The sequence below is a fragment of the Pelodiscus sinensis genome, chromosome 10 (assembly GCF_052426305.1).
Source record: "Pelodiscus sinensis isolate ZL-2025 chromosome 10, ASM5242630v1, whole genome shotgun sequence".
Taxonomy (NCBI): Eukaryota; Metazoa; Chordata; order Testudines; family Trionychidae; genus Pelodiscus; species Pelodiscus sinensis.
The window spans coordinates 53,543,419-53,555,833 of NC_143061.1; the positions used below are offsets into that span (position 1 = coordinate 53,543,419).

At 53.0% G+C, this 12,415-nt stretch overlaps 1 protein-coding gene across 1 annotated transcript in view; it reads right to left on the reverse strand.

The window, feature by feature from the left end:
* The window catches only part of PFKL (phosphofructokinase, liver type), a 32,051-nt gene extending 20,719 nt beyond the window's left edge, over positions 1-11,332 (reverse strand). Inside the window, exons 1-2 of the mRNA XM_075937309.2 lie at positions 11,173-11,332; positions 1,057-1,130 (exon numbers count right to left, since the gene is read on the reverse strand). Coding sequence (XP_075793424.1) covers positions 1,057-1,130; positions 11,173-11,260 — 162 coding nt within the window. The 5' untranslated portion in view covers positions 11,261-11,332. The remainder of the gene's footprint in view (positions 1-1,056; positions 1,131-11,172) is intronic.
* Positions 11,333-12,415: the final 1,083 nt, after the last annotated feature.

Here is a 12,415-nt window from a genome sequence, read left to right on the forward strand (position 1 = left end):
AGCCAAAGGGGGAGTTTTAAACGGCTCCTCTCCCCACAATGGCTGGCTCAGCCACTCATCTGCTAGTGGGGAAGTGCAACGGCCCGAGCTGACTTTGTTTGGCGCAAGCGGAGAAAGGGCCCGTAGAGCCCACGGGAGCAGAAAACCAAGCACGTTCCAGGAAGCAGAGAACAGGAAAGAATTTCCTTGTTCTTGTCATTGCACTTGGGACTACTTTTCATGGTGGAAGGATCCAGGAGAGAAAACCCTCCAACGTCGCTTGTTTTAAGCGGGAATTGCTTTGTTTAAAATGTAACGAGCCTTTATCCCCCAGCAATGGCTCTCTAGGCTGTAGCTGAGGACGCTATCGGGGGAAAGGCGCCACTGGCCAAGGTCCAAGGCCAAACAACCCGCCTGAGGCAGCGCGGAGGAGCTGAAAGCTATGGAGTCCGACCCACGGGCACCAACGCAACGGCCTCCGCTGACTTCCAGGGGCTTGGAGCCGGCCTGCAGGGAAGCCCCCAGCTCTGGCATTCGAGCGTCACAGTCCCTGCGGGGGAAGGGGCCTGCTTTCAAAGCCCCAGCCGCCTCCACCCATCCGCACCCACTGGGCCCCAGCGCCTCTCGGCGCTAAATGGAGACACCACTAGACAGTGGGAGTGGAGGGGCCCTGGAGAGACACGTGGGGATCGTGACACTCAGGAGCCACGAGAAGGGGCGTCTCCTGCCCAGCAGCTCTGCCCATGGACCTGTCCTGAGCTGTCGCTAACCCGTCCGTCCCAGCCTGGGGGCTCCCCGGGCTGCCAGTCATGACAGCACCACGCTGGAGACGAGGGGCCGCGGCGCCTGGGCTCAGCCCCTTCACTTCATCCGCTGCCGTGTAATCGCTTGCAAAGCCGGGGCCGAGCGCCCTGCCCTGTCACAGGCAGGCCCTGCGCAGAGGTTGCCAGAGGAGACCGGCTGCTGCGCAGTCGCTGATCATCAAGCCCCAGTTTATTTCCCCTGCCAAGTTTCACAGCCCCTGCGCCCCAAAGCTGGACCATCTGGAGAACGACCGATTCGAATGCAGACTCGAACCTCATAGATCAGGAACACTTTTGCTCCGACGTATATTCCCATGCGAGTCACGGCACGGACGGCAGCGTTCATTCCTGCAAAGGGAGTAGAGAATTACCCACAGCCCTTGAACACCTCAAAGCTGGGCACTGGGGCATCGAGCCACAAAACAGGGGACCTCACAGGTCCGTACGGTTCAGGTTGCGGTTAGATCACCGCTCCCCAATTCAGAATCGCGATTTGGCAATCACAAAGTTGGGGAAAATCTGAACAACCAACAAACAGTCTAGCAGCACCTTAGAAACGATCAAAAAATGTAGATGATACCATCCACGTTTTGTTAGTCCTTAAGGTACTGCTAGGCTACGTCTTCCGTTTTTCGTTTTCCGTTAAAAGCATTTGCAGAAAAGAGCATCTAGATAGGCACGGACACTTTTCCGCAAAAGCACTTTTTGCGGAAAAGCGTCCGTGGCCAATCTCGACGCGCTTTTCCGCAAAAAAGCCCCAATCGCCATTTTCGCCATCGGGGCTTTTTTGCGCAAAACAAATCTGAGCTGTCTACACTGGCCCTTTTGCGCAAAAGCTTTGCGCAAAAGGGACTTTTGCCCGAACGGGAGCAGCATAGTATTTCCGCAAGAAGCACTGATTTCAGACAGTAGGAAGTCAGAGTTCTTGTGGAAATTCAAGTGCCCAGTGTAGACAGCTGGTAAGTTTTTCCACAAAAGCAGCTGCTTTTGCGGAAAAACTTGCAAGTCTAGACAAAGCCCTAGACTATTTGTTAAGTTTTTCCAGTTACAGAACAACACGGCTACCCCTCTGAATACTTTTGAGACAGTTGGGGGAGTAAGAGTATTACAATTTCTCACCGTCAAAATGATGGGTTAAGGGAATTTACCAGCTGATACCTCGTGCAGGAATCAGAAAGTTATCTACACTTAATACAGGTAAGTAGCTTCACGTACAGGAAAGTAACACATTGTAAGTAGCCATTTCCTCATGTCTAGCTAAACTGGACAGACCGAACAGAATAAACGGCCCCACACGTCTCCGTCCCCCACGGCCTCTCCTCGCAGTGCCATTACACAAATTCCTAGGGGTCACCTTACGGTCACCTCACCTTTGGGAGGAATTATCAGCCTGGCCCTGCGAACATCCTGTGCTGTGCACAGCGGGTGTGAGCTCTTGTATTCTCCAGCGTGTGGCTAAACCTCTTAACTACGCTCCAGGGCTAAGCAGGGACCCCAGATGGCTTGTGGGGGTGGGGGAGAGAGAAGAGGGAGAGCCTGAAATTCTGCCCTTGGAAATGAGAGACAGAGAATAAACAGGAGGGGGTGGGGAAGCAACATGTGAAATCTAAGGTGAGAAAGGAGGGTGAGACATGAAAGCAGGACCAAGGAAATGAGACGATTTTAGGAATAAGGGCTTTGGGGATAGCTGGGGGTGGGCTGTTTGCTTGGGTTTTGTTTCTGTTTCTTTTAGCTACTGCTATTAGATGATCAGCCATAGAAAATTTCACCACAAAGCTTCTTGCCCAAAGCTTTGCAATTCCTCTCTGGATTCGAAAAGATGAGGGGGGAAGAGTGCAGCAGACAGAAACAATCAAAACCTACTGGTTACAAGCAACAATTAAAGAGGCAATCTGGGAAAATGCTGGATTAGAAGGAGGGTGGATTAAAATTGATGGATTTTTTAAAAATAAAAATCTGATTTTTTAAAATTAAATGGGATTTTTTTACTTTTAAATAAGCTTTTATTTTACAACCTGTTCTTTTTAAAGAGGAAAATATATGATGATTTAAAACAAAATAAAAAACCTGATTCGCATACAAAAATAGTTAATCCCTGTTTAAGAAATCATTTCATTGTAAATAGGAAACATGTTTCAATACATGCATGTATCTATAACATGTACGGTTATTTTAATAAAAATAAATTGTATATGCTGTTGTGCGTGTTTTAATTAAATTAGTTACATTCCTAATGCAGCTTGATACAAATCAAGAACAAAAAGTAAATTACTGTACAATAAATAGGTCAATCAGCAATCTGTGTCACCATTTTCCAACGTACTACAAATATACAGTGTACAAGAAAAATTAAGTCTTATGGTTGCTTAAATATATATAGTTATAGTATGTCCTCCTAGATAGGGAAAAAATGTACGAAATATAGCATCATGGGTCTATTTAGTTGTAAATTAACATGAGTTAATGCTGATAGCAACCAATGGGTGTGTGCCCTTCTATAGAACTGAAGGGCAGCTGATAAAAATAGATTTAAATTGTGGCTTTCCACTGGGTGATTTCAATCGCTTTGATTGAAATCAATTCAGCCTGCCTAGAACCAGATACAGTGCAGGCCAGCAGGTCTCTACGGGGCTAGTAACTTGTCCACACTTGCACTAGATTGACAAAACTTTCATTTTTCACTGGGGCTTAACGCCCCCCCCCCCCCTCCAGCCCCCTGAATGGCAAAGTTTTGCTGCAGCAAGGGCAAACGTGAAGGCTACCACACGACACCCCTCGTGGGGGTGGAACTGTACTGTCAGCAAAAGTGCCACCAAATAGCATTTTCACGTGCTGACTTTTAGCACCAGGGCGGTGTCGACAGAGCTGTGTTGCTAAAAGCTGCGTAGCACAGACAAGCCACCTCACTATTCCGGGCTCAGACAACTCCAGCTCAGAGACAGCCCAAGGGAGCGGTGCTTGGGAAGGACTAGTCACAACATGAGGAGGTGCCCTACAATCACTTGGCTGTTGGCCTAATTCAGATGGACTGCTACAGCCTAGAGAGGACCGGCTGTTGACTGACTGAGAGACACTCCTCTCCAAGGCTGGTCCTACACTACAAAAGGTCACCCCCTGGGCGTGGCCAGGTTCTCCTTAATGCTCTTTGTTCGGGTCTGGAACAATTCAGTTCAGCACCTCCCTCTGTGCATGCTAGGGATGCGAATGGTTAACCCAGTGGTCACCAACCAGTCGATCGGGATCTACCAGTCGATCTTGGAGCCTCTGACAGGTGATCCTGGCTGGTTTGGCCAAGAGGCTGTCAGGTGCTGGCACTTCAGCTGCCCCTCCCGGCACTGCCCTGGTACTCCTGTTCAGCGCTGCCCCTGGGAGCCAACCGCTTGTTGTGCAGGGTGGGAGAAACAGAGGCAGGGGGTGCTGATGTCACCCTGTCCCCCTTGCCTGTACCCCATCACCACAGAGTGAGAAGGGCGGGGCCCCAGTGAAGGGGTGGAGCAGGGGTATTTGGGTTTGTGGTAGATCCTAAACTGACAAATTCAAAAAGCGATCTTGTGCTTAAAAAGGTTGGAGACCCCTGGGTTAACCCGTTAACCAGCAAGCCTCACCGCCTGTTTCAGTTAACCGGCGGGGGCTGCCGCCCATCTCATTGAATCGGCGCACTGGTTAAACATAATCTTTACCTGGTTAACTAATCAAGTGGGATTTTTACACCCCTGATGCACACCCCTTTCATTCCAAGTCAATTTCATGCCCTTGGAAGATACTGCAGCAATTTTCAGTCCTTTTACCCCATTTGGGCAATTCCCGTGCCAGATTCCACAGCGACTGCTCACATCACACAGTCCTGGGTTTGGCACGGCCACTTCACACAGCGTTAATGCCAGTGTCCGCCCCGTGGGGCCAGAGTCGTGCTAGTGGGGGCAGAAGGCTAGCAGTTATCTGAACGCCGGACAAACTTCTGTGAATCCTGGGCAGATTCAGGCGGCATTAACTTTGGCTCAGCTCGCCCCGCACAACAAGGCAGCCTTTCATTCGTGCTCATTACGGGCTGACTCCAGCGACGCTGCCAGAGATTCAGCTGATCCAACCGATGTGTGTCCCACAAACCACGTTAAAAACCGCTTTTCTTTGTTAGAAAGAAATGAAACCACACGGTCAAAGCAGCAACAGAGCTGGTCAGGTAAACCCTTGCCCAGACGCAGAACCAGGCTTTGTCAGAGGGCAGGCCCTGAAAATGTACCTGCCACGTGCCTGGGAGTTTAGGCTGACAGGCCGGGCCCCGTTCAGGAAGAGGGTTGTTGCATTTAACTGTGACATGCCGTCAACTTTCTTTTTCATAGTTTTAACTGCAATTTGCTGTGACTTCCCTCTCCTGCCTTCACTCCAGTCTTGGGGGGCCTCTGCAGACTCCCTGTTTGCATTCACACACCGTTCCCGTTTCGGTGCAGTCAGACGGGCTGGAAACATTGGGGTTTGAAAGTGGCAGCTCTGATTCTACACAACCCCCGATGCCACTTCGAGGCGTTTCCTGTTGGCTGCAGGAAATTGAACAAGAGGATTTCTCAAGTGTCTGCCAAGAGGGATCCTTCTATCCGTGGTTTGCTTAGCGGTGACACGCAAAAGCGCTGCTCAAAGTGACAAGCCTGCCCGTCAGGCTCCAAGAGAAAGAGAAATGGAGACGGTGGTTTGAGAAGAGAAGTGGGTCAAACAACCTCAGATTTACCACTGCCTTGCAAGCCAGAGATGCAAGTGCAGCCCTCCTGGGGCTCCTCCGGTACACCGTGCCAGCTACCCTCAGCAAAGGCAGATGGAAAAAAAGGGGTAGCAAGGGAACAGTTTGTTCATGCTTTAGTTAGCTGCTCTTTGTGCTGTTATTGACTCTGGCAGCAAAACCAGGACACAAGCAGCTGACTACGGGAGAAGAGAGTGTGTCACATGAATATTCACAGTGCATTAGTACGCATCATCCCAGGCAGGGCACAGTACAGGCGTGACAGCCCATCCCCCCAAGAGTTGACAACCTAGGTGAATGAGACATACGAACTAATCTAATGGATTAGAGTGAGGGGAGGGGGGGAAGGGATCCATCAGGAGCAGCAATCACAATTCCTAGGTGTTCTCAAGCCTTGTTAAAAGGGGAATCTTAGTGTAGTAAGTTTCAACTTTTTTTCATTTCCAGACCCCTAAAAACATTCAAATGGAGGCACAACCCCCTTTGGAAGCCTGAGACATAGTCTGCGGATCTAGGGATCTGTGGAGCACAGATTAAAACCCGCCACCCTGGTTACACTGGGCCAGATCTCACAAACACCGTGTCCTTTCCTGTGATTTATTAACTTCCCCAGGGCTATTCACGGGAGCTGTGAGACACACCTGCTTAGCATGTGCAGCACTGGATCCACAGGAACTACAGCTAGGTACTGTACTTACTGCCCCTTCGGAAATTTACAAAAGGCTGTTGGAGCCTGTAAACAGATACAATATGATCTTGCCTGTAGTTCATCCTTAAAGTGGCCTAATTGTAAGAAACCCTCCGCTTCCTCCCAGCTTCTGATTCTGAAATCAGAGCAGGTCCTGTCCCCATGACGAGGCCCTTTGCCCTGCCAGATAAGCATCAATGAAGCAGGAGAGAAGTTAAAAGAAGAGATTGTGCAAGCTCTTGTCTACAGGCCAGAGGCGCCTTAGAAATGTCTCCCCGAGGGCAGAGGCACTCCCGGAATCTAATGCAGGCGTTCGCTAATCCTTGGACTGCGGCATGTAAAACAAACTAATCCACAAACCGTCTATGCGTTTATCCTCTGGCCGAGAATGAAACTGCAGAGAGGAAAAATACCGTCATCTCAGCCGGGTGGGTCTACACAGGGAAATGCATTGGGCAGGAGGGAACCCGTAAAAGCTGGGTGGATGGGCCCCGATTCAGGAAAGAAGTGCTCATAGGCCTAACGTTAAGCATGTGCATATCTGCTCTCCTGAATTGGTATTTGGAAAAATCGGGTATTTTCTATCAGGCAGGCAGGCTGCTCCGACCCTGGTTTCATGAGTCACTCTAAAACAAAGCTTAGTGGGGTTAACTGAGATGCCACCAGACTTCGGGTTTTCCATCCGATTGCTGCCACTGCCAGTAGACACGAGAAATGTCAAAAAGGGCTGTGATACTTGGAAGAGCAGAGGGTGCGTTATCCAGGCAATAAACAGGCAGAGCCACGTCAGCAGGTCGTGTAAATCAGCGTCACTCCGCTGAAATCAAGGCATCTAAGCCGACCTACGCCGTTCGAGCATCTAGCCCACGGCTCTCAATACGTTCACGCAGCACGGGAAGAAAGGGTACTACCACAACAGGGTCCAGAAACTGAGGCACGCGGAAGCCAGACACGCGGAATTAAGGCCAGAAGAGATCGAAGTGCACAGAATTTTGCCACAAGGGAACGTGACCCCCACAGGCATTCGAAGGATGTAAGCAACAGGGAAGAGGAATGGTTTGGGATTTTTTCAAAGGGCACATAGCTAGGAGTATTACGATCACTTACTGGCACAGATGGCATTTTACACAAGTGGACAAAGGCTCTGCCATAAGGTTTGACCATCTACATTAGACAGATTACTCGATAAGGAACGACAACAGACTATGGAGGGAGGAATCCACTGAAAACAAGAGGAAAAGATCCAAAAGCATTTGCATAATAACTCCTTGTTTTCAGCTGCAGCCAGTTTTCCAAAACATTCACCTTCTAGGCTCAAGTTTTCCAGAACTGCTTTTTGTGCCACGGTGAAATGTGTGGAGTGCCTGGCTACAGCTGCTTCCGCCCCTTCGGAGGGCGAGGGTGAAAATACGTCATGGTCGCCAGTCTAAAACCCGTTCTAGACTTTTATTTTAAGCCACATCAGTGCTCTCGTGGCTGAGCCTGTGAAAGTGGAATCGGCACCACAATATTCCTGTTCTTTTTGACATAGCGGGGGTACAGCAGCTGCCGCTACGCCAGAGTGCAGGGGATGGACGCAGAGACCGAAGCTCATTCTGCATTTTGGAAGGGGGGTTGGACCAGAGAGGTCAGACGAGACAGTAGCAGGCTGCAGGTTCCACCAGCCCCTTGCTGCTGTTAAGCAATGCTTAAATCGGGGGGAGGGGGGGGGGAACAGGACCCTTTTTCAGGTTGGGAGTCACTGACCCACAGAAAAATCAGAAGGGGGCAGAACAAAAGAGAGAAGACAAACCTCCTCCCCCCTCATTGATGTAGCCCCTAACTAAGGAGAAAGACACTCCCCACATGCCTGGGGGGGGCCAGGCTAGTAGATTTTGTGGGCCCCCCTACGCTCTGAGGTGGGGCCAAAAATGAAGGGTTCAGTGTGTGGGAGGGGCTGCCAAGAAGCAGGCTTGAGGTACGGAGTCTGAGCAGGATGAGGAGCACAGCAGTGGGCTGGGAGGGGAGCCCTGAAACTCGGGGGCTGGATCCAGACAAGCCAGGGGCCGCATCCGTCCTCCAGGCCTTAGGTTCCCCACCCCTGGTTTAATCAATACAGCTCATGCCTTAAGAGCTGCACTCTGTGCTCATCTCATTACAGACTCACATAGGCACAGAGATTAGATACACCTTACCACTGCCCTTTGAATGCTTATTTGTAATCACCATGGTGGGAATGGGGTGGGGTTAGATGTTAAAGTAAAAAAAAGAATAAGTTAAAAATTACTTAGAAAAAAGTTAGATGTCTGCACACTGTCTTTGATAGGATAACAAGTCTCGTGGATAAGGGAGACGCGGTGGACATGGTATACAGGCAGTCCCTGGGTTACGTACAAGATAGGGACTGTAGGTTTGTTCTTAAGTTGAATCTGTATGTAAGTCGGAACTGGCGTCCAGATTCAGACACTGCTGAAACTGACCGCCAGTTCTGACTTACATACAGAATCAACTTAAGAACCCCAAGCATCCCCAAGTCAGCTGCTGCTGAAACTGATCAGCGGCTGATTCCAGGAAGCCCGGGGCAGAGCAACTCTGCCTGGGGCTTCCTGTAGTCAGCGCTGGTCAGTTTCAGCAGCAGCTGACTTGGGGATGCCTGGGGCAGAGCAGCTGGGGTGCTGCTGGGTTGCTCCAGTAGCACCGCTCCTCAGCGCTACTGGACCAACCCAGCAGCACCCCAGCTGCTCTGCCCCAGGCGTCCTGATTCAGCCGCTGCTGAAACTGACCAGCCACTGCTGAAACTGACCAGCCGCTGCTGAATCAGGACGCCTGGGGCAGAGCAGCTGGGGTGCTGCCGGGTTGGTCCAGTAGCGCCCAGAGCGGCGCTGCGGGACTAACCGGCAGCGCCCCAGCTGCTCTGCCACAGGCGTCCGGAGAAAAGCCTAGTCTGCTGGGGGGGGGGGGGCATACTAGCTGCGCCACCCCCACCCCAGCAGACCAGGAAGACGCGGGCGGCGGACCGAGACGCACCGCGGTCCCGCCGCCTGGGTCCTCCGCGGCTTTGTTCCCAGTCTCCCTGGTCTGCTGGAGACCAGCAGACCAGGGAGACGGGGAGCAAAGCCTCTGAGGACGCCGGCAGCGGGACAGTTGACTGAGGGGGGACAAGATAGCAGTTTTCAAGTATCTGAAAGGGTGTCACAAGGAGGAGGGAGAAAAATTGTTCTCCTTGGCCTCTGGGGATAGAACAAGAAGCAATGGGCTTAAATTGCAACAGGGGAGGTTTAGGTTGGACATTAAGAAAAACGTCCTGCGTGTCAGGGTGGTTAAACACTGCAATAAATCGCCGAGGGAGGTTGTGGAATCTCCATCACTGGAGATATCTCAGAGCAGGTTAGACAGGACATCTATCAGGGATGGTCTAATGGTGCTTGGTCCTGCCCTGAGGGCAGGGGACTCGACTTGATCTCTCGAGGTCCCTTCCAAGTCTAGGATTCTGTGAATCTGTGGTTATTATAGTGGCCCACGGGCTATCCAAGACCAGGGCCCCATTGTGCCAGGCCCTGTACAAATGGAGTAACAGTCCCTGCCCTGTCCATGCACCAGACAGTCGCAGGAAAGGTGTCGCTCACACACGCAGGGTGGACAATGTGAGAGCAGCAAAGCGCATCGTCGTGCCCGGATTTTGTTCTGCTCACATTCCAGGTGAAGGTATGTCCGAGAAGCAAGGCCTGGCTCCACGGCCGGGCGCGCCGGGGGCTGCACCCAAAGACGATGCCAGAGAGTAACGGGCGTCCCTGCGTCCTGACCCTCACTGCGCAGACCCCAACGCCGCTCGCCGCGTGTCAACGCCTGCGTCACACACAACCCCAACCCCTCCCCCACAGCCCCTTGCCTGTCACCCCCCCACACCCCCACCTGTGTCACACACAACCCCAACCCCTCCCCCACAGCCCCACACCTGTCACCCCCCCACACCCCACGCCTGTGTCACACACAACCCCAACCCCTCCCCCACAGCCCCTCGCCTGTCACCCCCCCACACCCCCACCTGTGTCACACACAACCCCAACCCCTCCCCCACAGCCCCTTGCCTGTCACCCCCCCACACCCCCACCTGTGTCACACACAACCCCAACCCCTCCCCCACAGCCCCACACCTGTCACCCCCCCACACCCCACGCCTGCGTCACACAACCCCAACCCCTCCCCCACAGCCCCATGCCTGCGTCACACACAACCCCAACCCCTCCCCCACAGCCCCATGCCTGTCACCCCCCCACACCTCCACACCTGTGTCACACACAACCCCAACCCCTCCCCCACAGCCCCATGCCTGTCACCCCCCCACACCCCCACACCTGTGTCACACACAACCCCAACCCCTCCCCCACAGCCCCATGCCTGTCACCCCCCCACACCCCCACACCTGTGTCACACACAACCCCAACCCCTCCCCCACAGCCCCACGCCTGTCACCCCCCCACACCCCCACACCTGTGTCACACACAACCCCAACCCCTCCCCCACAGCCCCACGCCTGTCACCCCCCCACACCTCCACACCTGTGTCACACACAACCCCAACCCCTCCCCCACAGCCCCATGCCTGTCACCCCCCCACACCTCCACACCTGTGTCACACACAACCCCAACCCCTCCCCCACAGCCCCATGCCTGTCACCCCCCCACACCCCCACACCTGTGTCACACACAACCCCAACCCCTCCCCCACAGCCCCACGCCTGTCACCCCCCCACACCCCCACACCTGTGTCACACACAACCCCAACCCCTCCCCCACGCCTGTCACCCCCATGCCTGGCGCCGCGCGGGGGGGGGGGGGGGGGGCGGATCCATTGCTCGGGCCTGTCGCCATGACGAGCGGCACGTTCCACGACCGCGCCACGTGACTCCGCTTGCGGCACGTGCGGCCCGCGGGGGGGGGGCAGGAGCGGGTCCCCCCGCCAGGACCGAGGGGCGCGGGGGGGGGTCTGACCTTGCGCGTCCCCCCCGCTGGTGAGCACCGCCAGGGCCAGGCCGGCCCCCGCCATCCGCAGCTTCTCCAGCTCCAGCGCCGCCGCCATCGCGCCGGGCCCGCTCCGCCCGCCCCGGCCCCGCCCACCGCCTGATGACGTCACCCGCCCCCCGCCTGCAGCCCCCCCCCACCCCGCCTGCTGACGTCACCCGCCCCCGCCTGCAGCCCCCCACCCCCCTGCCCACCTCCCCCCCCCACCCCGCCTGCTGACGTCACCCGCCCCCCACCTGCCCTCTGCTGAGGCAAGCCTATGTCTCTGCAGGACGTGTCCCTGGGGGGGGGGGGGGGCTCCCTGTGCCCAAGTCCCATTGACTCGTCCCCTGGGTATCCAGCCCCTCCCTGCCCCAAAGTGCAAAGTGCCCCCATGTACCAGCCTATCTTAAACCCCCAGCGCCCACCCAGCCCGGCTCTTGGTCTATGGTACCAGAGAAGGGAGATTCAGCTAGAAACAACCCATGGAAACAACTGGGACTATAACTAGTGCTGGCAATTAATTGCAATTCATTAACTGGTTAAAAAGTGAATTGTCATTAACCACCGTTTTAACTGCACTTTAAACAACAGAATACCAATTGAAATCCATAGTTTAGATCTTTTTCTGCATGATATACTGGTTTCAGTTACAAAACAGAATACAAAGTGCACAGCGCTCACTTTATATTATAGTTAATACAAATAATTGCTCTGTTAAAATGAGAAAAGAAACCTTATTTTTCAGTTTATCTCATAGAAGTACTATAAGGCAATCTCTTTGTCATGGAAGTGCAATTTACAAATGTAGGGGCTTTTTTGTTACACAACTGCACTCAAAATAAAAGAACAATGTAACACTTTAGCGCTTTCAAGTCCACTCAGTCCTACTTCTTGATCAGCCAACCGCTAAGACAAAAAAGTTGTGGGAGATAACGCCTCCCATTTCTTGTTTACCGTGTCATCTAAAAGCAAGGTATTTACGTGCCGGACATGCTAAACATTTATATGCCCCTTCGTGCTTTGGCCACCATTCCAGATAACAGGAGTTCATGCTGATGATGTTCATTAAAAAATTGCGTGAATTAAATTTGTGAGTGGCCTCCTTCTTGGGGAGAGACGTGTATGTCTCCTGTTCTGTTTTACCCACATGTTGCTATATATTTCATATTATAACAGTCTTGGATGGTGACCCAGCACCTGTTCATTTTAAGAATACTTTAACTGCCGATTT